The following is a 27532-nucleotide window of genomic DNA, read 5'->3' as shown; positions in this document are numbered from 1 at the left end:
GGTGATTTTTTTACATTATCATTTGTTTTCTATCTTATCTTTTTATTTATGTAAAGCAGTGTGAACTGTGCTGCTGTTGAAACGTGCTACACAAGCAGACTCATCTTGCCTTGCGATGCGGCGTTGTGTATTGTTTTGTCACTCTGTACGCTGCAGTACTCTGGCACAGTCGGGCTTTAACTTAAACTATAATTAACAAATTTATACAAGGAAATTAATTTAATTAAAATTTAATTAACTTCATAAAGGCTGCATGTTAAATGTCCTATGACTCAGTCCCTTGCTAATTTAATGATGAGTCATACATTAGTAAAAGAACCTTCATATCCTGTACTGAATACCTGAATGTAAACCCGTATTACACAGTGGATTAAAATACAAACACTGGTAGAGAAATATGAGAAAGTTGTCTGTCGTTGTTGAAACTTGATTTTACTGACCCTGCAGCCAATGAAACTCATTCAGATGAATAGATTAAATTCTGAAAAAGGTGGTAATCAATCTTGAAAATGTCCTTTTAATAAACTGTTCAAAAAGCTGACTTTTAAAGACTTATGGTGTTTACATAAAAGCAGCAATATGGAGGTTTGGGAAATGCAGGCGGTGAGCAGTAACTACCTTCAATTATCCAGTTCTCTGTGGTCAGATGGTTTGACAACGTGTCTTTTTTTTTTTTTTCTTTGAGTCTGAGTAAACACAGAGCTCATCCTCTGAGACATTAGTGGCTTGGACAGGCTGCCTTCAAGTAATCTAGGGATGCTGGTGCTGCAAATAAAAACAAGCAGTGCGGTCTAATTAAATTGCACACCAATAATTAAATAAAAAACGAGAGTAAAACAGGGTTTTCCTGAACAAAACAATGACAGAGTAAAGACATAAGAGCGATTACCCACAGCCTGTGCTGAGGCTTAGAAGAGGAAAGCAAATTGCTTGAGAAACCGTCAGGACTCAGGGGAGCTGAGGACACAAATTGCAGAGTATTCACAGAATTACCCTTCCTGATGGAAGTCTATTGAAACTACTACTATTGAAAGGCAAACTGCCTTTGACTGAGACTCAATATAGTTAAAAGACAATATGCACTGTTCCATGGTTGCTCTTGTTCGTACATCACTGGCAGTTTGAAGCTTGATCAATAAATTGGTTTGAGCAGTTTTCCTATAATTTCTAAATATCTGTGAGTTTTAACAAACAGCAAACAAAGCCACAGGCTGGCTTCTGTTTATTGTTACCCTCAGCTGAACATGAAAAGGCACTGATATGAATCTGTTTCTTTCAGGAGTCAGAGGTGATGTTGTGTTTAAGCCTGTTGCCTTTTTTGATCTAATCCTGCAGAAACCTTCATCCCCGTGTCTCTGCTGCTTGTGTCTTTCTATGTTTTTTTTTGTGTGTGTTACAATAAAAGAAAATCTAAAGAAGAGGAAGTGGTCCATCTTTATTCTTTTTACAGAAAAAGTCCATTAGCGTGTCTCTTGAATCTTTGCGTATCTGGTTGGTCGATTGGATGAGTGGTCCTCTACAGGGTTTCGTAAAAATGGAACAAGAAAATGTCACTGCTGAACAAGCGAGGCAGAAATGTTTGTTTACTGGCAGGATTTCGTCTTCGGCAGAAAGATGCAAAAAGAAAATGGGGGTTCACGGCTAATACATGCTGCAGCTGTTTCCATGCTCGATGCTGGAGGAAATGTACAAAAGCTTAAAACGTGAACTCTTCTCCATTATCTATCACAGGTTTCTAAGTAGCACATGCACTCTAGTTTAATAGCTGAGAGGAAAAATGCATCAGATGACATCTGCACTATTTATAAAAATACTCGTAGCTTGTAAGTGTAGCGCTTCCATTTAAACCTTCACCACCACCAGAAAAAAAAAAAGAAAAAAGAAAAACAACAATTGGAAAAGATATGATTGAATTTTTAGGCCTCTTGGGATTTTAGGCTTCAGGTCCAACTGATTCATCCAAGATGGCGTCTAATGCAGCAGGAGCCAGTGTGATGTGTGAAACATATTTATGTAAATTTATGGAAATGTGTCTTCACTTCTTTCATTCTTCCACTGTGATGATTGTAAAATAAGGCAAGGAGAGGGATTTCCTCAGCGTCCTCCTCCCCACTGACCATCTGACACAATACTACAGCCAACCTTCAGTGAAACGCAGCCAGCCTGCAGTAAATCCATCACCCATTAAGAGAAATGTATGCAATTACATTTCTGCATTGGAATTCATGGAATTACAAATGTATGCAAAAATGCAGTGAGCATCTATAAGGCACTACATGTACGAAATGTATATTTATGAAATATCCAGTATCATTAAATGGGGTTCACGAGAAAACAGTGTGTTGAGTTATAAGTTATTATTTAATTTTCTAAACAAATTTAAAAACCTTCAGCTCATGAATGTTTATTATCGTTATCATTTCTCCTTTAGAACGTTTCCTTACTTGTTGATCTTTTAGGTGTTTTCCAACACAGAAGGCTTGAAAAGTGAAGCATGAGGAGAAATGAAAGAATTCATCACAGGCAGGTGAAGTTTTTTGTTTCAGTTGTGGCAGATAACTCATCTTTATTTTGGAATGATCGAACTTTTAGGAGGTAGTAAGATGAAAATCTAAAACTAAGTCCCAGTCTGAGTCCCAAATCTAATTATTATTGACCTTTAGAACAAAGAGGTTACTGGAGGTCAGGATGTACAGTCTCTCATTGGTTGCCCTGAAGCCCAGGATTGGTTTGTCTGAGTCCAGACTGGCCACTTGTTGCTTGGCAACCTGTCCTACCTGACGACCCTGCTTCCTGTTGAAGAGGACGGTCTCCACCGGCGACGGCTGTCGGTAGATGAAAGCACGGCGGAGACACTCGCACAGTGAAGCGTAGGAAAAGTTTGGAGCGCAGGTCGCAAACTTCTTATCCCGTTTGGATGCCTGCACGTAGCCTATGAAAACAGAAAAAAGAAAAAGTCAAATCAGAGACACACAGAAAGGATCTTTAACTTTATTCATTTACTTCCCAGGAAAAAAATGTTGCCTTATATTCAGGCAAATATGTTTTTTTTAGTGCCCTGGACGAGTGGCACCACTTTTTTACATAAAGAAAAAAAGCCTGAGTGGGGAATAAAAGATTTCTCACACCCAACACTCGCTGAAGTATCAGGGCATTTCAGGGTAATGAGGCAAGAGCTTGCTCTGCTCTGTCAACCCCAGGATTTAACCTTCTGGTCGGGGGATTGCAGTCGGCTTGTTAATGGATTAAACTTATCAGTAACAAGCCAGCCTCTCTAACCTTTAGGTCAACACTTCCCCATCTAAAAGTTTTAGAGAGGATCAGCTGAGACAAGTGCACAATGTGCTTGGTTTCCCGGTGCATAGTTTCGCTGCACTAGGAAACTGGCAGCTTTAAATTGGAGTAGTGATAACAGAATAATGTCTCTTGTCTTTGGTGCACAGGGAGAAGAAGGTGTCTTCAAAAATCAGTCGAGTAAATGAGATTTAAAAAAAAAAAAAAAAAAAAAACTCTTAAAGCTTTATTGCATGGGGAATAAGTTCAGAAGTAAAAAAAATAAAGTTAAAACCTGCAGCAAATGTTTCCATCCCTTAGTCTTTCACAGTGTTTACAGATTCATGGTTTCAGGGGATTTAAATACAGAAGGCACAGCTGCAACTAATGAGCCAGAGAATTCACTTAGTTAGAAAGAGGTGGCAGAGACACACATGCTTAATATTTACATGTACTGAAAAGGCCTCTTCTAATCTGATGTGTCAATAAAGCACATTAGCACTAAAATAATTTGTTGATGATTTAATGAGTTTATGGAAAGAAAATTAGTCAATGTTGATATTGGATTAGCGGTGAAGGTTGTTTATTAAACAAAAATGCCAAACATCTGCTGGTTCCACCTTCTCAAATGTAACACAAACACTTTTTAATAGGATGTAGTCCAGAGCAAAATCACCTTTAACTACGTCCTCAGTGATAAACATATAATTTAATTTACACATTTCTGACAGTCTCACAAACTGAACATTATGAGCTTTGTGTTGTGTTGTGTTGTGTTGTGTTTTGAACTTCTGGTCAGAGGGCTCCATCATTTCTGAAAAACAGTTTATCTGTCACTCTTAAAATCTGATTAGCCACTTCCTGCGTGCTGAGATTTCCCATCTGACACTGGGGCATTTCAATAACAGAAGCTGGAACATTTTTCTCTACTGCAGCTCAACTTTGTCATTAAGGCTAACAAGGTTAGTTTTACAAAATAATGTGGCCCACTACAGCCTCAGGCCAGGACAATCAATACCAATTAACCCATTACTGTGTTATATCATTTCTGCTCTCTCAAAAACATTGTTCACTTTGAAATTCATTATCTTTAAGTATTACAGCTATTTTCTATATGGGAGTATTTACAAACTCCATTGCACCTAAATGAGCCTGATTTTGTTCAAACATGCACGTAGTCCGATTTCCTCCGAGCCTCATTTGGACTCGTTGAGGTAATTTCTGAAAATATCACAGGGAATCCATCTGCACTCTCAAATTGGATGATGTATTCCAAACGGAGAGCAAATGAAGATGTCATACCTGTCAAAGTGGAAAATTGAAATAAAATGCGTTGCCGATGCCGTCGTTGAGAAAAGAGAGATGAGCTGATAAATCAAATAAAGGCAGACTGAAAGGGATGCAGCTCTAGACATGGGCGCACTGGATGATGGCCTGAGTGTTTGATTTGAGGTTTGGAGTTAAATTAACTCAACACTCTCAAGGCTAAGCTAAGAGGCACAATATAATCCAGTTATAACCCCAGGGTTTATTATCCAGACCAATCTGAATGGTTTATTTTCAGTGTAGAAGAGAGATCTGTTAATAATCTGGCTTTCAAACAACTTCCATATATTTCTCTTTGGGTCTACATAGGCTACCAGCGGTGTCAGTGCACTCCCTCTCGTCATTAACTCCAGTTTTATCGCAGCCATTTAAGATCTTCTGTCATCTACCCGCTGCAGCACTAGAGGCACAGTAGCAGCGTGACAGCAGATGTAAACAAAGTTAATAGCTCCATGAATGAATAATTCAGCTTAAGTTGTCGTGATTCATCATGAACTGGAAATTAAGACTGTTCAAACTGACTTCAAATCACTCCCACATACTGGGACTAATGGCGATGGTGCCGAGTGAAAGAGCACATGGAGCAGCAGAAGAGAGCGAGAACAACGAACACTGAGGCTCTTCCTTGGTCGACAAAGCAGATTTTCTACCAGAGCAGAAGAGGCATCTTTTGAACTGGATGAAGTAGCCAGGGGTACACAACAAGCACCTCAGACAGTGGGAGAGCAGCAGTGGCAGTGGCTGAATGTAAATAGAGCAAGTTACACAAAGCTGAGTTTTCGTACTTAAATTAATTTAAAACTGAAACTAACACAAATTATTCTCCACAAGTCAAAGCTGAATCTCGTTTCAATCTGCTTTTTTTTTTTTTTTTTGAAGCTCTTACCCAAGGCGTTGAACGTGGCGATGTGCTCCCACATGTTACTGGGCTGGTCAGGATGCGGCTGCCACACCAGAGCATCCACGTCATGTCGGAGACAGAGGCACGGCATTTCAGAGGGGTTCACGTCAACTGTGAACAGGTACTGATGGCTGCCTAGATTCACCTGGAGAGAGACAGATGGGAGGGACAGGTGTAGGTGTGAATTAAAGTTAGTTCATTTCTGGACTCTGTCAGTCGTCCTGTTTTACTGTATAATTAACGTTAATTCTCCGAGCATTACCCTCTGTGTGACACATACATCTGTGAGTGGAGGCAGGGGCTTTAAGTGTGATAGCTCTGGGGCAGGTTGGGGATCAGTGACAAGGAGCTAGACAGAGATGGACACATGAACTACCTTGAGGACAAAACCTGTGACTTTCTAATTATACTGAAGTTAATTTCTTATGCACCAGTACAAAGCAAAGTTTACTATTCTATTACTATTCCCATCATTCTCATATCTTACCCACAGTTTATCAGGTTGATTGATTTGTAATTATATATTTAAAACACCAAAAAATAAACCTCAAAATCAATAGACAATTAACAGAACAATCAGATCATTCCATCATGAATTTTCATTGATTGATAAAAAAAAGACCTAGCTAAAAATGCCTACAGGTTTCTCTACATGTTTCTGTCCATATTAGTATTATTATTAAATGGACAGATTAAGACTCCTGTCTGTGGCAGATCTCCATCTTGACATTCAGCATGGCCATAATGGTTTAGAAGGTTCCTTGAATAGTGTGTGATAACGGCCATAAAAGCCCATGTATTTGCCCCACAGTCTGCACACACTGATGAATGTGCTTGACGTAATTGCCCGTGTATGCGGTTTGCTGCTATTCAAGTCTGACTCCATTTGTTTTGGAAGGAAAATGACCGGTGCAGTGACATAATCTCTCCTCGACATCTGACGGTTCACACCGATCCCTCACTCAGAGTCAACCCACATCCTGTGAATCTCACTGCCAACATGTCACAGAGGCTGTGAGGCAGCGCTGTCCTCCCCATCTCGGTACACACTTGACAGGCATTGAAAATTCAGCATAAACCAGCCCATATGTTGGTTGATGGTTGTGCACAATGACAAGCCATTTAGCAAGCCATCACTCCTCCACTCTAAAACTCATTTTCTTGCCACTTGAGTTTGACATGGAGCATGTGGCAGACGTTCGCTCATACTTCAGTGGAGCCTGTTGACTGACAACGACGCCGGTTTCTGCCTGGGTCATGATTTGTGATGAACAATGAAAGCAAAACAACAACAGCACATGACAAAAACAGAATAACAACATGTAATTAAATTGACTTAAACCAGGAGTTTATGCCATGAAGGGCCAAGAGTATGCAGGTTTCATCAAAGTCAAAGCCTAAAGCAAGTGATTTCAAGGCTTAGTTCCTCCTCTCTGCACTGAGGGATCCTAACCAATCAATGGAATCAGTTAACACACAGTTCCCTCCAGGATACTCCAGGATAAGAAAGTATTGGGAAATAACGGACCAGCAAAATAAAATGAGGTGAAAGGATTTTCATTTTGGCTCCTCACATATGAAACTACTTATCATAAAACTTATCAGAATAATTTAAAGATGCTGTAATAAGGTAAATACGCTACAAAAATTGGTTTTAAAAAGTCAGTTTGCAACAGAAACTGCTGTTCGTTTATCTCTGAGACTCCAGTGACATATTAAACAGTGACAATGTTTTTGTTATTGTTTTTGAGGAAGTTGCTGCAGATGCACTGAACGAAGAGGGGACCAATATAAAAAATGTGTCTTCATAACTTGGCATACACAGTCCACCTTGTAAAGGAAAAAATACAATCTTATGGATAGATTTTTTTTTATACTTTCAGGAAATCAACTTAGCTCTTTCAGCATCTCACACCTGACACATAATAATAGTCTTTGCCTTTACTCATAGATGCTCATGCTGGGTGGGGGCGGGAACGTGGACTCTGATATTACAGTTATTGTTTGATAAAGTTATACAGAAACTGGAAACTAATTTGTGGCAGTGAACTCAACTCTGTGCCACCTTTATTAAGAATTACATTACCCAGAAAAATAAAAGTAGAGTCTCAAACACCTTGAGGATACTGCATGAGATTTTTTTTTTTGTGTGTGTGTTACTTCATCATTCACAATACTTTCAAAGTCAGTGACCTAAGCATTGTTATTAATATGTGTTGCTACCTATGCCTGGCCTGGGTCTTGAAAAATGAAACCATTTCCTCTGATATCCTGTGGCTTGTTAATGGTCACATTCTTTAAAAAAATCACGAAGCTTTTATCTTGTTATTTTACAGCACACCTTTTCCAACAGTCTCTGCCCTTCTTATTTTCTCAGATATGTACTGCAGGGGGTTCATGTCTCACCTTATAAGCCAGGGCAATCAAAACTTCTACAAAAAAAAAGGAAACAAAGCTAAACTAACAAGATAATAACATAAGAGAAATCTCTATTGTACTGCTGTACTCGAGTTTCTGTACAAAACCATTATTGAATAAAGAGGATTTAACTGCCAGCAACAGAACAGAGCCACAGATTAACCTTTTGAATTCAGAATATAAATTCCTGCCGATTCCTGTGAAAACCAAGATATCACCTTCAAAATAAAGAATGATGAAAAGTATCAAAGATATCAAAGTCTGTTCGTGGATTGTGCTGTCTTTCTGTATAATGACACGATTTGCACTTCATAAAAAGGAATCATATTTTATATCTTTTAACGCCTTGGGAACATGCTGGGAGTATAAACTGTGACTGGTGGTTGTGATTTTGTTGATAAAGAACAAATTAAGAAAAGTATTAAAGCCAGTAACATGTTGTGCTGTATAATATGTGCTTCAAGTTTATGTTCATGTAAATGCACATTCCTAAATGATTGATGTTTTAACTTGTTGTAACACAGTTTTTCTGCTGTTTAAACTGGCATTTGTCGTGACAAAATAATAAAAGTTACTGCTGTGATCATGCCTCAATGTAAACATCATGCCCACAGCCCCCTGCAATGTTTTAATGAGGGGCTGTTTTCAGCTGCTTAAAACAGCTGTATCAATCTCATCCCTGCTTGTCACCATTTTTGTGGCCATTTTTCTGTCTGAGTTCAGTTCAGTTGTTTTTTCAACCAGAGAAACAGGCCAAAGGGGCCATTCAGAAATAGTAACAGTACTAATAATAATAATAATAGTATAATTAGGGGTATTTTAATTTGGGTGAAAACACCAGACAGTGTTCCATTTATCAAAGCAAAACACTGCATCTTTTTAAAAACATATGTTGTGCATAGCAGCTGCACTAAATGCAGTGTATTTATATATACATGTATAAACACTAAGCTTTAAGCAGCAGCTATGAATGAATAGTTCATAGTTGCCCATGTAACATACTAAATGCTGTCTTGTTGCTGGGAGTTGCATGATTGATGTGCACAATATGAAGTAAGACAATGAGACTCAGCAGAGGAAAGCACTGAGGATAAATAACTGGTACCTGTTCTCAGTCTGAAAAAGCTTTTTCATGAATACTCTTTTGTTTTTATCAAAGGGTTTACGGGCTTTGTCGATAGCGAACAGGAAGTGAGAAGCTGGCATTACAAAATCAAAAGCAAATGCACCTGTAGACAGAGGCCAGATGTCTGTAATAACAGCTGAAATGCCAAATCTCTGTCATCATCATCATCACTGCTGCCGTCATGTTCCTGCAAGGCTGCTGCTCACTCGTCTTTACAGGGAAAGGACAAATCGCTGTTTATTTAGACTCGAGAGAGAGAGAGAGCGAGACGCTGAACTTGGCCTTTTAAAACCTCCTAAGTGTTTTGTTTGACTGTGAAGAATCCAACAGCATCAAATAACTCTCATTTCGTTTGGTACGTGATCATAAATGTGACAATAAGATCAGTTTTTCTCGGAGTGTCAGTCTGTGGAAATCAGTCGCAGCTTGAATCAAAGAGGAAGAAACCAGATTATTTTAAAACTAATGTCTTTAAACGTTTCTCACAGAAACACAGTGGTCAGAGATGCTCTCTGTGCTCTGCTGTTGTAAGATGTTGATTGGCTTGTGGAGTCACACCTGTCCCGGCTGGCGGTGCCAACACCAGAGAAGGGACGAGTTTCACACCATGTTTGTATCTTCACACACTGAAACCAACAGTGTAAGAATGGCAGTGATGCACCATCACTCAGGCTGATTCAAAGAATTCAAAATGGTGGGCCACAAAAAAAAGATTTTAAACACTGGGTTAATTACTGCTCAGAGGAATACGCAAAAACAGAGATATGGATTTTATCTGAATATCTTCATATTGAACATATACATACATCTCCAGCACAGGGAGCTGATATACATCACTATCAAGTAGGGCTGAATAATTAGAGAAAAAAACAAATTTTATTACTATTTTTGGAGTTGATATTCAAATTGCAATTATTTCCTATAAATAAAACTCCAGGCCTGTACTTGTGATCTACGTATATAGATAAAATAATGTTGTTTTAGTCTTCCCAGGGTTCACACCAGCCAGAAAAAAAATCAATAACTGACTAATTTAGTCCTTAGTTATTAAGAAATTACATCAGTGGTATACATAACATTGGACGATATTTCAATATTACTTTTTCAAAGATTTGGAAATCTTTACAAATAACAACCCCCATGGACTTCAAAGCCTGCACAGTCTGCAATAACTACAGTTATCAGATACACTCCATTGTAAAAGGTATAACAGATATGGTCAGTGGATATGACTCACAGCTTCCCTCTGGGAAACACACATGAAAACCATTTTCAGTCTTTTCAGCTGGGATGAGAACCAAAGAGAAGCTCATCGACAAAGGTGCCAAATTAATAGGAGGTGCCACAATTTAAAGCTGAGAGTTTTTTTTCTTTTTAAAGTCAGGATATATCCTGGTGGGCAGGCGAGTGACTGAAGCATTAAGGTGGATACAATGAGGGAGGGAAGTGAAGAAAAGAAAAGAAAAGAAAAGAAAGGCACGGCTTCCTGGAGGAGATACAGATAAACACAGGAAAACATCCACACACACACACACATACACACACACACGCACACCTGTGTACACTCACATGTTCACACACATGTGGAACAAACAGACCCAACTGTCCTTCAAATGGCTGATGGCACAGGTAGGATTACAATCCGCCTTATTTAAGGGCAGCAGCTTCCCTGGCTGTACTATTTGCAGAGTAAATGGAGGAGAAACATAAAGGGCTTTTTATTCACACCAGGCCCTTCATCACAGCCTGAGCAGAAACACTGTACCTTATATTCAATACTCATTATTAGCTGTGCATCACATAATGAAAGGGTTCATTTTTGACTGTTCTGAGAGTTTTTATGATGGGAAATTCTTAACCATAAACAGAAATTATTTCAAGCAAATGAAACAGAGAAATTGAAAGAGGCATCAGTGATGGACGTGGACTAATGTCCACAAATGAATAGCGTTTTTGCAAACTGTAATGTATCTGCTTTGGATACAACATCCACTTATGCTCATTATTCAGTATTTCCAAAACACAGAGGTAAGGTTGTTACAATTGCTTGTAGAAATACCTGCGTCACGAAGCAGAGTATTTTCATTAGTTTTTTGCTGCTGCTAATTTTGAAAGCATATATGTAACTTCCTCACCACCGTCTAAGGAACACAGGATCTTTAGATGTCTAAGGTTAATAAATCCACATTTTTCTTATCGATTGTGAGCCTGTTTTTTCCTAAAATAGATCATGTTGTCTTCAAGAAAGTCTGCAACAAGTGACGTTTGTTTTTCACCTTGGGCCAAATAATGGTAAGAGAAGGACACTTGTGGCAGCTTTTTCTTCACATATCCTGGATGGAGAAACCAAACAGGCCTCCACCTTCCTCTGTGCAGTGGGTAGCATCTAGATTAGATGTTTGCAAACCTCCTTCATAACACAGCTTGTCTTGAAGGTTACTGCTGTAAAAACTCAAGAGTCTTACTCAACTCAGCCTGTAAAACAACAGATTTAAGGAACAAAGGATTACAGAAGGAGGAATGTTACTTTGGAAAGTCCCTTATTTACTACCATGAGGGTATGTCCCTGTCTTTTATTCTGAAAACCTCACAAAAAACATTCTTAGCTCAAACTAGACAACAGTCAAAACTGTCCTGTGTTTGTCTTCAGATATAATGTGCTGTTGAGCCACGCTAGTGCTGTGATCCTGGGGTTAGAAACTTTGGATGCCGGAGTGATCTAACCTGTGGCTTTTCAGTTACAGGACCGCCTCTCTAACCACTTACCAACTCTGCAGAGTGATAAATATATTCTCTGTATGAGGATAGATAAAAATAGTTGTCAGCTACAGGTTCTTATTATTCGAGTCACAAGGACAGATGATGGAAATGAAGGAGGTGTGCCTGTTCCTTCTTTACTGGGCCTTGGTGGAGCTCTCAGGTCAAGTGGTTTGTTAAAGGGCACTGGCTCACTCACTGGGGGCTGGGCTGAATAAGAACGTGCTCTTATAAAAGCAGTGAGCATCAGGCCAACAGAATACTTAAGGGAAATGAAAGACAGAAAGAGGCGACAGAAATGGCTGAAAATATGAAATCGCAGGGCTCAGGCTTTAAGGATTGGAGAATCAGAGTGTTTACCAGTGAAGGAGAGAGGTGTTACTCACCACCTGAGTGGGCTTAAGCGATTCTCCGTCAAAGTGTGTGAGGCTGGAGCTATCCTCTGGGAACCCATCACAGTCCTCCAGCTCCTGAGAGTTACAAGGGGGCTTGTCCCTGTCTGGGTTTCCGTTCTGTACAAAAAGGAGGAACACGACAAAAAAAAAGGACAGAGGCTACAGTTACACTTGTTTTGCATTTATTAACATGTAAAAGGCTCGATTTGCACTGCGCGCCTCAAGTGGGCCCAGATGACACTAATGAAGGGTGAGGGTGAGAGAGGAAGTGGCTAAAAACGCTGTCGAACATGAGACTGGGAGCGACTCTGGAGTCCAGAGTGTGATGATGTGGACAAGACGTCAGGAAGAAGAGGGCTCAGAGCAGCTGAAGAGGAAAGTCACAGAGATGAGAGGGCCCAGAGGAAGGAGGGATACCAAAAGCTAGAAGGGTAGTCTGAATAAAAAAATGTACGGAAAGCCATGACAAAACCTCCAGAGGAAACACGTCAAGACAAAGCTGCACTTCACAGAACTTCCACGGATGAGTCATATTGCTGACTGATTTAACGCGGTAATGATTCAACTAGACATTTGCCAACAGAGTTGGACAATATTTCTATTTATAATTTGAAAAATAACTGATTTTGCGATATCGTTCATACCAAGATATCAGGCCAACCCTATCAGGCCACTGTAGGCAATGGTGTAATGAATGAAATAAACTAAAGAAAAAAAAAAAGCTTTGAACTGCTGCTATAGTACCACCATCAGAAACACTATTCATTTTCACGTGTGGGAGACAGTTGTATCAGGATATCTGGACTAAGGTACGATGGTACAAATAAAACAATTGGTCCATTACATTCAGCGCTGGTGTTATCAGTGTTATGTAAAGGCTCAGCCTCACCAGGTCTTCAGAGGTGAGGTGGGTCAGTCTCTCATGGATGAGGGCGGCCTGCTCGTCACTCATCACATACTCCCCTCTCCTGTCACCCATCACCAGTTCCGGCCACATGGGTCCCTCACTGCGTTTCTGCAGGGTCAGCTCCAGGCTGAAGACACAAACACACACAAGCATGTTCCTTTTTATTCAGAGTGCTAATGATTAATGCTTCATATATATGTATAGTTTGAGTACATAGCACACAGACAGGCTGCATCAGAGAGCTCACGTACTGGTTTCCTAAATGTCAAGCAGGCAAAAGCCAAAAGCCACGGTTGCACAATTTCAGAAATTGCCTGAGAGCCTGATTTTTATGAACTACAGAGCAAACGATGTACTTGGAATGAGAATGATGCAATCAACCAGTACACATCCAATCAGAAGAAGTGTAGTGGGCTAAAATGCAGTGTTGATGAGAAAGAGCAGGGGAGAACTTGAAGAGTTATTCAGGCTGACAGAACAGTGGCTGACCCACTCTGACACAAATGATCTTCCTCACTAGCAAACGAGAGGTGTTTTAAGTTGAACCGCAGAATAAATCAAGAAAGAGAGGACAAAAAATATTTTAAAAAATGGCAATATTACCAGCTATATTCTCCCAATAAAATCCCACAAAGCAGCAGTGTGCTACATGCCTTAAAATGTTACTAAGTACTGAGCCATATCTCCGGCCTCTGTACAACAGAAATTTAGACTAAAATTAAATTACGGCAAACATCATTATCTCATGCCATGCATGAGATAAGTTTGGGTTTTTACAGAGGGATGCACACCTAATGGATTTTCACTCATTCGTTTTGTAGCAAGATGTGTTTTGATTAGAGGTTTTTGATGAGAGAGGTGTAATTATTAGTCAATTAACTCATCGCCATAAAATGAATCAGCAGCTTTTCAGCTGTGCTGATATTGTTGTTGTTTGAGTAAAAATGCAAAAACTCTGATTCTCAAATGTGAGAATATACAGCATGTTAATAGTCTTAAATCACAGGAAACTGAATACTTTGGACTGTTTTTTTTTTATACACCAAACAATTAACTGATAGGAAATAGGAAATAATTGACACAATGAAAAATTAAATTCAATCTAATTTATCAATAGACAACAAGAAGACTAGTTAGCTTTATGCTTTATAAAAACTAAATAAATGCAAGAATCAATCATTGTTTCTACATGGCTTACTTTGGTTACAGACAATAATTATCTGCACAAACGTTTCAGACCATTTGCAGCTGTGGAGTCTGCCCTGTGGTTCTGCCTTTCTACATGTGAAATCTATACACTCGATCATGCTGCAGTGGAGGGTGTGCCATGAATTCAATACAAGGACATGAGAGCCTGTTCATTAATTCTCAGTGTTTCACTAAATAATGGTAATGAAGATCAGTCTTTATGGATTCAAGGGAAACTAAGAATAAATTAGAATAGAATTAGAATGACATTATCTTCCTTGTTAAACGTATGTTTGCATATGTGTATTTTGCCAGAAGCAATGTAATCTCACATTGTCCTCTGGACGTCAGTGCTGAGAATGTAAAGTCACAGCGTACCATTTGCAGTTTTCCATTAATCAAGGAGAGTCATGTGAAGCTCTCTGCAGTCCACAGTACATAAATACATGTTTAAACGAAGGCGGCTTTCACAGCTTCAGTCTAAATTTAGGAGAAACTGTCCCTCTAGTTCTGCATGTCTGTCTCTCATGCCTGTCTGTGCCTGTCTGGTCCAGAAACTTCATGGTGAGCCTTAGAAACAGGAAACAGATTTAAAACAAAAAAAATGTTTTTGTTTATTTCTGTGTGTATTTACTCCGTTTTAAGTGAACACATCGTTGAAAATGAGGGAATGAATCTTCGAGACTTAGATGAAGGTTGAATGAATGAAAGAGCAATGTGGGGAAAAACATAAATTCCTTCTGATTATGATATTTTTTCCAGGTATGAGTATAATCAGCCGACTGCTTCAACATGTCGCGCACACATTGCAGCTTCATTCTAAGAATGTGAACATGGAACCTGGGAAGCCAGAATCATTCATATCCCATTGTACTGAGGGACGTTATAAAACAGTTCTATATTCGGGCAACCATGAGAAGATATGAAAGAGACACAAAGGGCAGCTTCTTAATTCAGCTCCGGACAAAGGAAAGCAGGATGGTGCTCAGCTGTCTGTCCATAAAGAGCATTACCCATTGGCATTGAAAAACATGCTCAATACAAGAATGGGAGTGGGGTTTTTTTTCTAGGTATTTACATTGTGAAAGGCCATCCAGATGCAGACTCCACGCAAACACACACACACACACTTGTTTTACTTCATTTGTGGGGACCTGTCATTGACATAATACAGTCCCTTTCCCCCATACTCTAAGCTTAACCATCACAACTGAAAGCCTAAAACCAACCCTCACTCTAACCCTAACCTAGACTCAATTCCAACCTGAACCCTAAACCCAAGTCTTAATCCTCAAACAGCCATTTAAACTTGTGAGATCCAGAATTTTGGTCCCCACAAAGCTGCAGCAGGCTCCCGGTTTTCAGATCCCATGAATATAATAAAACAAGCCCAGACAAACACACACTCTGCAGCTAGATTTCCATCAACTACACATTTACTCGTAATGGAAACAACTCAAACTGCCTTGTTTTCATTTTGCCTGGCTGCCATAATGTCCTTTGTGTATCTATGGGAAAAAAACAGCCAATACCCAGAATGAAGGTGTGATTTCTTTGAGATATACACAGCTTAAAAGGGCATCTAGATGTACGCCTATCCCCCGAACAGCAGACAGGCAGACAAAGAGAAAGGGTCGGAGCCTGGAAGTATCACCCACCAAGCGCCGAATGATGGCAACATTTTTTCTTTAAAGAAGCTTAAAGAATACAAAATGAAAAATAAACACAACTTACAGGATAAACACTCGTGTCAACTTCACAGTTCCACGTCTAAACCACATTATTTTTAGATTTTTCTTTCTGAACACAAAACAAGGCAGACAGACGCAGGTAGACTCCCTCTCCCTCTTGTGAAATACACAAGAGCCTATCAAGGATGATCAGAAAACTAACAAACAGGCTATGTAACATGTTTTTACAGCAAATGGAGCATTGGAGGACTCGAACTGAAGGAACAGGAAGCTGAGATCCAGAGCTGATAGAGACACAGATGAAAGGTCTTAAAGTGCAGGATATGACTCAACTCATATTGATGACTGGCTTATTAGATTCAGAGCTTATGAAAACTATTCAGCCCCCTCTATCCTTCTCTATGTTTTATTGTTTTGCAACACTGAATCACTGTGGATTGAATTTAAAAAGTAAATAAAGAGCTGGTCCACTGTTTCACAACCAGAACACCACCTCCACCTGAATCTGGTGATCAACAGTAGCCGTGACGTCCAGTTATTCAGTGTACTGCGAAAACTGGAGTTCACCCTACCGGTGAGTTTTTGTCACGGTCAGCCAACACACTCCAACAGTCTCACCATTTCAGGGCAAATCTCCCTTTACTGATCAACTATAACCCCGGTCAACGTCAGCAGTTCTTCTCCTTGCTGGAAACGGCCTGAGTAAGACTCTTCCTTCCCTTCCCGGGTTGTCTGACACTTGTTCCCAATCCCCCTTCCCATGTCTGGCTCCAGGAGTTTGTCCCAGTCTCCCTATTCTTTGCGAGGTCGCCTCTTTCCCCATGGTGCTGAAGATTCTTCAACCACTCTGGGTCTGGCTCATTACCTGGGAGCGATTTGCTTTCTATAAGGAGCCACTAACCAGGACAACAGTGTGATCAATGTTGAAGTCAGTGGTTTTCACCTCATTCAGAAGTGGTATTTGAAAAAAAAATGAAATACCGCTGTAATGTACTGCGAGGTTCCCTATGTCACTGCTGTGTCTGTGCTCCTGAAAATCCAGAAAATCAAAGTACAGTTCATAAACAGCAGCTATGCAGATTTCAGGCTGAAAACCTTTTATCGTTTTTGATGATCCAGGCGCTGGCCTCGGGGTCTACAGGTGCATACAGCTGGCCTTCTAGTAAAGGAGGGAAGCCCTGAACTCCAACGCTGATGTTGTCGGCTGTCAGCCTGAAGATCACCTCCTCCTTGGTGACACCCTCTGGCATTCGCACACACACTGTGATGTCCTCTGCTGTCTGCTGCCAGAAGTAAATGGGATCTGAATTCAAATAGGAGAAAAATGCACAGTACTGAAGTTAATGATAGTCCTGTGCCAGCTGTTACTGAGTCATGCATAAAACATCTAATAGAGTGTAGGAATTGAAGGCAGTTAGTGTTGAATATTCAATGACACCACAGATGGGAGTATGTTAAAATATATGAATTACCATACCACAACTGGAGGCCATGGGGACTTTCTCCAGCTTCTCAAATGTGAAGAATTGCTGGGTTTTTTGTTTTTTTTGTCTTTTGTGATTTCAAATTGTGTATTTTCATAGTGCGGAATGTTGGTTGGATTAAGGAAGTTAACTGAAAACATCACTTTGGGATTCAGGAAATTTTGTCACCACTTCTCACATTTTCCTAGACTATAAACTAAACATCTAATTGAGAAAATAATCTGAAGTTTAATCAATAATTGAAATACTGCGAGATGTGAGTTTCAATTTAGACTGAGATTTAAAACTGAATTTTCTATCACTGCAACACCAAAGCTTTAAAAGCTTCTTTAGTATTGGAGAAGCTATGCTCTCTCCAAGCCCTTTCTGTATAAGTAATAGCTAGAACATAACTACAGCGTAATAAGTCACAGCTATGTGTTCACTCAATTAGTTCAGGCACTGGCAGTCAAGTACTTCCTTGGTTCACCTTTTTCACAAACATGGTGGCTGCATTTCTGCTCCTTTTTTAACAGGAAACAAATCCGTTCTCACCGTTGCCCACATTGTTAAGAAGCCAACTTTGTGTTGCCTCTGACTCAGCACCACAGCTGGCCTGACAGCATTTCGTGATCCTCCATCAAATAATTTCTCTGTAGTCTGTGACGACACCTGTACTGCGTGGTGTGCCATGATGAAACGCAAAATAATTCGTCACAGAGAGCGTTGGCCTCCAAGTCTTGCTGGCGGTGGAGGGAACAGATGTATTCCCTGAATGAAGCGGAAGTGGGGGGGGGGGGGGGCGTTTGTTAAAAGCCTTTTTGTAAAATGGATAAACGGCAGGCGTCATGTCCTTCTTTTACTTCGAACAGTCCACAGATGCTTGATAAAATGGCTTCAGCTGCCAAGTACGTAGTCATAAATGGAACAACCTCATGCCTGAATCACATTTTCAAGAACGAGTCAGACATTGTTCACTGATAAATATTTCTAAAATGAAGTTCCTTTGAATCTTGTTTTCAAGTCCTTCCACCCATTACCAAGTTTCACACAGCTACAGATTTAGTTTTTTTTTTTTTATTCCCTTGTTTGGGAGTTCTTGCCTCGGGTGAATGGTTTCCTCCTTCCTGTAATGTAGCTGCCAAGCATTTAAAATACAGTGACCCCATCAAGGAACAGCCAACCTCATTTCACCAGCTGGGGGACGGAATGAGGATTCAAACCTATTTAATTCAGAAGTACTGCTTGGTATTTTGTAAACAGCATGTGGTTCACACCAGCTAAAAAGAAGACCTGTGTGATTTTAATTTGAAGATTCACATCCCTAAACTGCCAGAGGAGATATGAAAGAAGCAGATTATGTATCAGCTGTTGACAGTTCCACCTCAGACTGATTTCCCCACTTAACTGCTAAAATTATTTCATTTAAATAACTGTATTGACACTCAAAGCATGTTCCTCTGTTCTAAACAGAGTTAATATACAGCCAGCTATAAGTAAAACTAAATTAGAAAGTATATTAAGAAAAGACAGAAGGGAGAGAGCAGTCTGAGCTGAATAATCTGATTCATACATACAACTCTGTGCCAACTTTCTCATATACAACACTCCTATAGAGAGACCTCTGTGCCAGAACCGTCATATGCAACACGCTGCGATTGCTCGCGAAGCCTGAGCACTGAAATTGGTCCAATTATGATGCTCCAAACCAACACGACCCGCTCTATATCTGGCAGGGACGTGAAGAACTGAGACGTGTTCGTTATCACTTTTTGTTGTCGACTGAATCAACAAAAGAAGCTAATGAGGAGGAGAGAGGTGAGCCGCCAAATCTTTCATTTCACTTGCCAATATTCTTCTTCCCTCGCCAGTGTTCATTTCTCTCGCTCCTCTCTATTTGAACTCCTCGGTTCGGCAAACTGCTGAACCGACACATACGCTGTCAACTTTGTATGCTCGGGAAATGGTTTCAAAATTATCCACTTAAATAAATGATCCATAGTGACAGTTTATCACTTTTGGCATTTATTTCTTTTTTGGAGTGGTTTTTGGTTTCCTGTGATAATCCAAACTGTTTTTCCAACTATTCATTTGGTCACATTCTCTATCTGTACAGGATATACACTATATACATATCTGCACTTCGTCTCCATCAGCACAGCACTAAGTCACCTCCATCTCTCCTGCCTCCTTTGCATTTCCTCTCTCATCACTTACAAGCCTCTTTGAAGATGCCTCCTCTCTTGACATCTAATCCACTCCTTCCTCTCCAAAAGGAGAAAGGCAGAGCGCTGATAAAAGGATCGGCTAAAAAGCTGCCATTATTCTGCTTCTGCACCAGCAACACACACACACACACACACCTCGCCCTGTCTGGGTCACCTGAGACTTTTCTTTTTTTTCTAATATCTTTTGAAAAACAGAGAAGCTGTTTGTCTGCTTGTTTAGAGGTTGTGGGTATAACTGAGTGTAAGAACCGCAAAAGAGATAAAAACCGGCAGGATGTGAACGTTCGGTTTAGTTCAGACACTCACTGAATGTTTTGGGAAGAAAAGTAAAGCTCTGGTGGTGTGACAACCACGCCAGTGATATGGTTATAGCATTAGTGTGAAATACGAAAGAAAAGTCAAAAATATAACTGTGAAACAAACCATATTTGCTATTAAAAGAATCAGTCAATTAAAGGAATAATTCCAAATTTGGGGAAATCCACTTCTTTGCTTTCTTGTTGAGAATTAGACGAGAGGGTTGATACCACTCTCGTATCTGCCGTTAAATATGAAGCTACAGCGACAAGACGGTTAGATTGGTTCAGCATAAAGAAACACCAAGCCTATCCAACAGTAACACCCACCAATCAGCACCTCTGAAGTCCACTGAAATTCTCATTCTTCTACTAACTAAACAGACACGTTAATCCTCCACTGCCGGTAAGGGAAGAAGCAGACACTGTTTATCACGACGTCAGTACGTGCAGGAATAAATGGCCTGTAAACGTATCTATGTAAACAGACAGATAAACAGATCTGACAGGGATCCCAGTCTGATTGTTGAATATTCTGCTGCCCACTCAGGCGTTTCTATGACTATAACCCAACTAGGCAGTTTGTGCCTTCAACCCCAAGCTCTTCCAGGTGATGAGCAAAAGAAGCAAATGTTGCTTGACAGAAAACAAGCAGATGCAACCGCACGATGAATCTTAACTGGGAATTGTCTCATCACAGAGATGTCAAGAAACGAGCGGTGTGGCGTTATCACATCTCTCATGGAGCGAGGAAGCACTGTAGCACAGAGCCCAGATGCTGTTTGCATTTCACTTGGTCTCGACAGTTGAACAGACAGACTTGTTCACTCTCTGGCCAGTTTCAGACCGTGAACTTAACAAGAAAAAGAATAAATAACAATGGCACTCTCCCGCTACAAGCTACAAATATGATCAGTGCCAAACCAAACAAAACTTCTTAGTGTTTTCTCAAAGTCTGAAGCATAAGGCTGTCAAATCTTCTGATGTGACATCAAGAGTTTTTCTAAATTAGGTCTGCACACACTCTTTAGACATGGAGAGACAGGGTTGTTTTTTATGGAGTATTTTTTATACTGTAATCAGTATTTCTATAATAATAATAATATAAAAGCTGTCGCTCGTGGGACAAACCCACAGAGACCTGGTTTCTACAGAGCTTTTCACCTCTTTTAGCTCATGCTCTGGTTTATGCTTTCATTAACCTTGTGAACAGCAGCAGCCGGAGGCTGTTTTCAGTGAAAAAGCTCTGACAAACCCAATACATGCAACTAACCCAGCACACACAAAGTTAGCGACCAGCTGGTGAAGGAAGTGCAGCATTTGGCAGCTATAGAGCCAGGTCACTTTCTCAGACATTAATGAAGAGTGAATATTAGACTTATATTTATCCAGAGGCAAGAAAAAATTTTTTAATAATTTTCTCATGTCTCCTGTACGTATAGACCTATAGATGGTGCTCCTCTCAACCTATCTGACAAAATGCCAGAGTATTACTGCAGCTTTAAAACGATTTATCTAAGTTATTCTAAGAAATCACTTCTCCAAACAATCCTCAAAAGAAAAAATCCATATACATGATTACTGAACGTTCTCTGAGTGTTTAGGGAGCACTTTTATCAGCTGGTCACAGATGGTGACTGTTTACCGTCCACTTTGGTTTCTTACACAGAAAATAACAGGTATACAGTAATAACTCAAAAGCAGTGTGCTTTCCCAGCAGCACCTCTGACCCACCTGTCTTCTCCACTTCCATGGGCTCTGGCTGAAGCGGCTCCACAGGACGACCGTCCACATGTGTGAAGACAAACGGTTTCTCCGAGGCCACCATCAGTCCTTTCCCCTGCGGCTCCACTGCTGCGTAGTGAGGCACCGACTTCCCCCTGAGGACTCTCCTCTTCTTCACCTCATACTTCTTCTCCTGACCTGCGTGTGGAAACCAAAGGATACAGTGATGAAGTAATCTTGTCTTCTATTAAACTCTGACAGAGACCAAGAGGAATTACAACAACAACATCAACATGTCTCGTGTCAGAGCTACGTAGAGAGCTCAGGTTATTTTACTGGGCTCTCATCACTCCTTACACAGTGAGTCACTTCCATCAGGGTGAAGGTTTTATCTGCCATTCAGTCAATTTCCAGTCTTCTTTTCTTGTATTGGTTATCAGCTCTGTGAAGAAAATTTTACTGGCATACAACCTGTTGTGAAAATGAGTGGGACTGTCTCCTGCTTTCTTTTTCGTTGATGTTGCTTTGTTTAGATTTTTTTTGTGTGTAATGTCCATTTTTTGTTTTGCTTTCTGTATTTTTCTCATTTATTATTTATTTGACAACTGGGTGTAAACCAAACACACTGTCATGTGTCGCATCAGATTTGGGCAGTAACTAATAACTATTTTTCTAATTGATGAACGTCTCAGTTATTTGGAGTTCATCTCATCCAAACATGCCTTCAAATTAGTCGTTCTGATTATTAGATTCGAAGCAGATTAAAAGTGAAGACCAGCTGTTGCTGATTAGCATTAACAAAATATAGATTTAATCAAACGCTGAGACACTAAACAAACAACAAAGGATTAAGATGCTGCTCGTGCTACATCAAAGTCCTGCATCTTTAAATCCAACTAAATGAGGAAGGGACTCTCAAAAGGCTGCTTCTGCTTTTCTTGCCTATCCAATCTCAAAATCATTAGTCAGGGTTTCTTTCTTTCTCAGCACGTGCCAGGCACTTCAGTGAAAATCCTTCTTCTCCAATGCTTCAGAGTACACTGAGTAATCTCATCTGGGGCATAATAATTAAACTCCATTAAAGGCAAACTATGACTAACTTCCTCTTATGGTTTAATTAATAAAGATTTCTGCTGTCTACAGAATATGAATACTGTAGAAATGATTGAAATAATAGGTTTGATTCAGACCTAATTATGTATGGAACACTTGTCTTACATTACTTCATGCTCAATTACCAGAATTATGACAGGTCAAATCGCCACCCACCGTGTCCTGCAGTGTTGGCGACTGTGATCCACTCAAGAGATACGGAGTATCCACTTCCCTTGGTTTCCTGCGGGTCTTTCTGGATGCGGAGCAGCAGAACCTCCATGGTGTGGACTCCAGCCTGGACATGTGAGATGCTGTGGAGGATGGTGAAAGGCTCCCCCATGTCTTCGCTGAACAGTGGCTACAGGCACAGAAGCAACAAATACAGACATTTTAACAGGATACAACTGATATTGGGAAAAAATGTGAGCTGTTTTTCCACACAGCAAATTACAGTTATATGTTTAATAACTGTGGTGATAGTCTTGGAGGTCACCTTCGCAACTGTCTGCTCGCTAATTTGATCAAGAGTTAAGATGTGACAGAATCTGAGATGAGAAATCACATCGAAATATAACTACTCAATATTCATGTGATCTCTACCACCTCTGCTTTACACCATCAACTGACAGGACTTTAGACACAGTTTAGATCTGTCACCTTAATTTCAAGTTAATTCTATTGTGGCAATTCTTGTAAATGTTTCTTGACAGAAGCATCGACTTTAAAGTGAAGTTGTAAAATCTAAAACTTGAGGAGTTTATGGAAGGTGCTGCATTATCCTTGTAATGGTAAGAAATGATAAAAGACTGATGGTCGTGAAGATTAAGGAGTTATAAGCATGCTAATGTAGCTGTGAAAGACTTTTTAATGAAAGCCACAGCATTAAATGTTAGCATCAATAGCTTTAAATGGTCTGTACTGTGCTCTGTAAAGAGCATATTTGTCTTTATTTTAATCAATAAAATGCTAATTCGGACTATTATTTCTATATCAGTGTCTACAGTTGTCTGGGTGAAGAAGGTGATGTGATGCTGAGAGGCCTGACTTTAATGTGACCGCATGAATGTATCTGGCTTATGAGTCTGTTTATTACTGGTATCTTTACAGCACGCACACGCGCACGCGCACGCGCACACACACACACACACACACGAACAAAAAAAAAAAACTAAGTGAAAGATGCAATGGGATCCCTGACTGCTGAAACTTAAAATTACAACACTGGAAGTTACCGACTCGTGGGGCTTAAATCTTCATTACAAATTCCACTCTTGAACTTTGAATTCAGAACTGCATCAAGTCTGCTTGTTCACAGAGTGAAGGTTCATTTACAGCCAATCCCGACTGCATGCCTGTTACCGGAATAAAGTGCACAAAGACCCATCTTTATAAAAGACTCCATCCCTCACTACTGCAAGCCAGTTACCAAAAGGTGTTTCCTCTTCAAAGTACTGTGTGCAGGATCACTGCTTAGCTACCTATCTCTTATGTGAAATTGTTTGTGTTAATTTTAAGTAAGTAGGAAGTTCAGTCAGTGTTGTTGCACTTCCCATTAGTCACCAACAGAGGTCCATAAAAGGTCACAGGTTAGATACTACCCTTTAACCTTCACAGTCACTGCTTGATTATATTGCAACTGATGTGCTTTGCATTAAAAATGTGTCTGTTGTTATACTTACCTCCCACTTCATATGGGAGCTGTCTCCTCTCTTGCCAGTGCGGAGGAGGTAGAGTCGGCCGGTGCCGTCAGAGAGGGCAGCCCAGGTCGCAGAGGTGAGGCTGAGGGAGGCGCAGAGACGATCCTCACACTGGCTGGAGTCAGCGGTTATACGGTAGACCTCTCTTGGCTTCCCCAGGGCGGTGTCCTGGATTCCCAACACAACAGACGCATCAGTCAGTACTGCGTCCAGAAAAACACAGAAAGAATAACTGCAGCTGTTCCTACGTGATTCTAAGCTACGGTGTGTTTGACGCAGAGATATCAGCAGGGAATACATTTGAATTTGTTGGTAAACAGGGATAAAAATAACATTTTTTTTCTTGGTAAATCAAATAAAATTATTCATCTGGTCAATGAAATGTCATAAAATGTCCATTACAACCTCTAAAAACTAAGGTGACATCTTCAAATAGCTTGTTTTGTCCAACCAGCAGTTGAAAATCCAAAGATTTTCAATTTGCTGTCATATACAACAAAAAAAAGAACAAGCAAATCTTCACATTTGAGAAGCTGAAACCAGAGAGTGTTTGCCTTCAGTAAGTCAATCAACCGATTGATTATCAGCACAGGTACAGACAAGTGTTCTATTGTTTCAGCAGCAGCGGTGAGGAAAAGCATAGGAGTGTGGTACAAAATGGATTTTGCCTCAATTTAATCGCGAGTTACAATAAAACTGAGGAAGAAAAGTGCAGAATGATGTAAAATGGGTGATGTACATGTGTCTGTTACTGCTACCAACCAATCAAATTACTTTCTTCAACCAGACCAGTCATGACTCACAAAGGCTCGAACAGAGACACTTAATAAGAGATGGCTTTGAACTACAGAAGAAGCGAAAGGTCACTGCTTTCATTTCCAATGGGGCACTCTGATCCCATGAGAATATTCTGTGATTAACATCTGAAACAAAAAACACACAGTAAACAAAATTTCCATAATGTTCCTGTTGTTAAAAGGCTACAGGGAGATACCATCAACATAGGACCTGAATAAGAGGAAACAACATGTACTCATCACGGTGAGGCAAAGTTACCAACTGTCATGTGGCCACCCATGTGACTTGGCTGTGATTCACGACTCTCAGAGCCTTATTAGTAATAGATAGATATGCCACCACATGAGCGTCAATTACTCATTGTATGAAGTAACGGTGTTTCAAAAGGACGATGCAGCCGCTGCCCTGTTGTTGCCATGGAGAGTGACACTGTGTATTATATCACTACCTAATGTACGATGCACCTTTGAGATCATTTTCTCCGCCATCCGCTCTGTTAATGTCCCAAACAGAGTGTGAACCACCTATGTGCAATGAGCCGAGCGACACTTCCCTGCAAATGTACACAAAAGGCCCTGCCAGGGACGATAATTATGTGATGATTGTAATTAGAATTTGAGCAACACATTTCCATAAAGAGTCATTTAATGATGCCACTGAAAGCCTCATATACCGCCTGACACGATTACAGTCTGATGATCATCATTCAGGCCAGTTTAGACATAAAACACACAGACTCGGCACTAATTATCTCTAATCATGGTCAATGATATCTTAGACATAAAAGAAGTCTCAGCTGAAAAGGTCATGGGGCTGATTGTGCTCCTCATCTCAGCATCTTGGTTTCAAACCTGGATCAGTACCTTGAATCAATTATGTAATCACACCTGTGATTAACCACAGACAAACGTGCTCATCCAAAACTTTAAAGTGTGTGCTGAGGAACAAAAGATAACAAAAAAAAGTTGTGTTTTACCCCCTAAAACTGAGCCTGTCACCCCTTCTGACCGCCTCTAATCAAACATCTTAAGCTAGAGAATAAAAAGTAAGGGAAATTCTAATAAGCCACATTAATACTGCAACTTTTAAATCATTAATATTACGGAATTTCTGCAAAGATCCTTTTCTCCTGGCATCACCTCCCAGTGATGCATTGAGGACTGATGCTGATATCGCTCAAGTATTTGATCACCACCTACTGGTGCGTCAGATGCATCAAAGTCCACCAATAATTCCACACCAGAATCATAACCAGTTTCTCTGACATGACCAATAAATACACAGAAATTTGCCTCATAGATATTGGTGGAAGGACATGTTGACAACTTACTAACAATAAATATTTATTTTTAATGCAAAGCAAACATGTAAATAGCTACCGGGCACAAGGACTTCCAAGAAAGGCCAGGAGGATTTTAAAAGCTTACCAGAGTGATGCTGAGGCTGAGAACCCGCCCTTTGCAGTCCACAAACAAAACACTATCTTCATACCAAGGGTCCAAGTGCAGGTAATTGTACATGCCAAAAGCACGCATATGTTCCAGGGTATACTGAGTATCCTTCAGCTTGACTTCCTCCACAGCTGTGGTACAGATAGATGAAAAAGCAAAAGGTTTGATAAGACGTATCAGGCCATATTAACATTTTTCAGTCAGCAGTTTACAGTCAGCAGGAATTACACCTACAATTAAAGCTCACTTTGAACCACTGGGTTACAGCTAAAGCAGCTCCAGTGTGACTTAGCATAACCGCAGGCCGTTTTCACTCACTACCAAACTGTAAACATGAGTATATTACATGACAGAAGTGATTTCTGGTATCAGTGCTGGACTAGCACACTTGCTAACTGCCCTCCCAAGTTTCCCTCACCAGCGTCCAGCTCTACGTTGTAGGTCGGTATGGCGTCCAGAGATAATCTGTAACTTTCGAAGCTGGGGTCCAGCAGGTCTCTGTTGACCTTCAGCGAATAGTTAGACGCGGCCATGTCTTCTTGTATGTGACCAGCTAGTTCACAAGTTGAAGACAGCCTGTGCAACAAGATGAGGATGATGAAGAAGTCAGCATGACACACGTTTCCTGTTTTACCGAACGCGGAGCCATTTTACAGCGGACACGACCCGCGCGGGCGCTCATGGGAAGTTGAGTTCTCTTCGTATTTTCTCTTAAAGTGCTTTAAGCCCCGAAACAATTGTTCTTGTTTTAACTTCGCAGTCCCTTGAAGATGAACTGTGTTATCAAACCAGCTTTT

At 40.3% G+C, this 27532-nt stretch overlaps 1 protein-coding gene across 1 annotated transcript; it reads right to left on the bottom strand.

Annotated features, from left to right (window-relative positions):
- Nucleotides 1-1455: 1455 nt before the first annotated feature.
- On the bottom strand, nt 1456-27343 carry nudcd1 (NudC domain containing 1). The gene is made up of 10 exons (XM_041054217.1): nt 27154-27343; nt 26712-26866; nt 24469-24654; nt 22964-23147; nt 21704-21892; nt 17078-17285; nt 13086-13230; nt 12188-12313; nt 5486-5645; nt 1456-2932 (listed from the first exon to the last, which is right to left on the bottom strand). Exons 1-10 carry the CDS (start codon nt 27266-27268, stop codon nt 2643-2645), a joined length of 1758 nt encoding a protein of 585 aa, XP_040910151.1. The 5' UTR covers nt 27269-27343; the 3' UTR covers nt 1456-2642.
- Nucleotides 27344-27532: the final 189 nt, after the last annotated feature.

This window comes from Toxotes jaculatrix, chromosome 13 (genome assembly GCF_017976425.1).
Source record: "Toxotes jaculatrix isolate fToxJac2 chromosome 13, fToxJac2.pri, whole genome shotgun sequence".
Lineage (NCBI taxonomy): Eukaryota > Metazoa > Chordata > Actinopteri > Toxotidae > Toxotes > Toxotes jaculatrix.
The sequence above is the reverse complement of the archived record's forward strand: the minus strand, read 5'-3'. Positions and strand labels throughout refer to the sequence as shown.

What these genes read in the sequence shown, in the direction of transcription:
- nudcd1 (XM_041054217.1), bottom strand. Translation starts at nt 27,268, where the DNA reads ATGGCCGCGTCTAACTATTCGCTGAAGGTCAACAGAGACCTGCTGGAC. An exon ending in ATCATCAAAAACGATAAAAG is followed by an intron (nt 13,231 to 17,077) that starts GTTTTCAGCCTG and finishes TTGTGTCTTCAG; the next exon opens with CCTGGAGCTGACCCTGCAGA. An exon ending in CGCTTAAGCCCACTCAGGTG is followed by an intron (nt 5,646 to 12,187) that starts GTGAGTAACACC and finishes GTCTCTCTCCAG; the next exon opens with GTGAATCTAGGCAGCCATCA.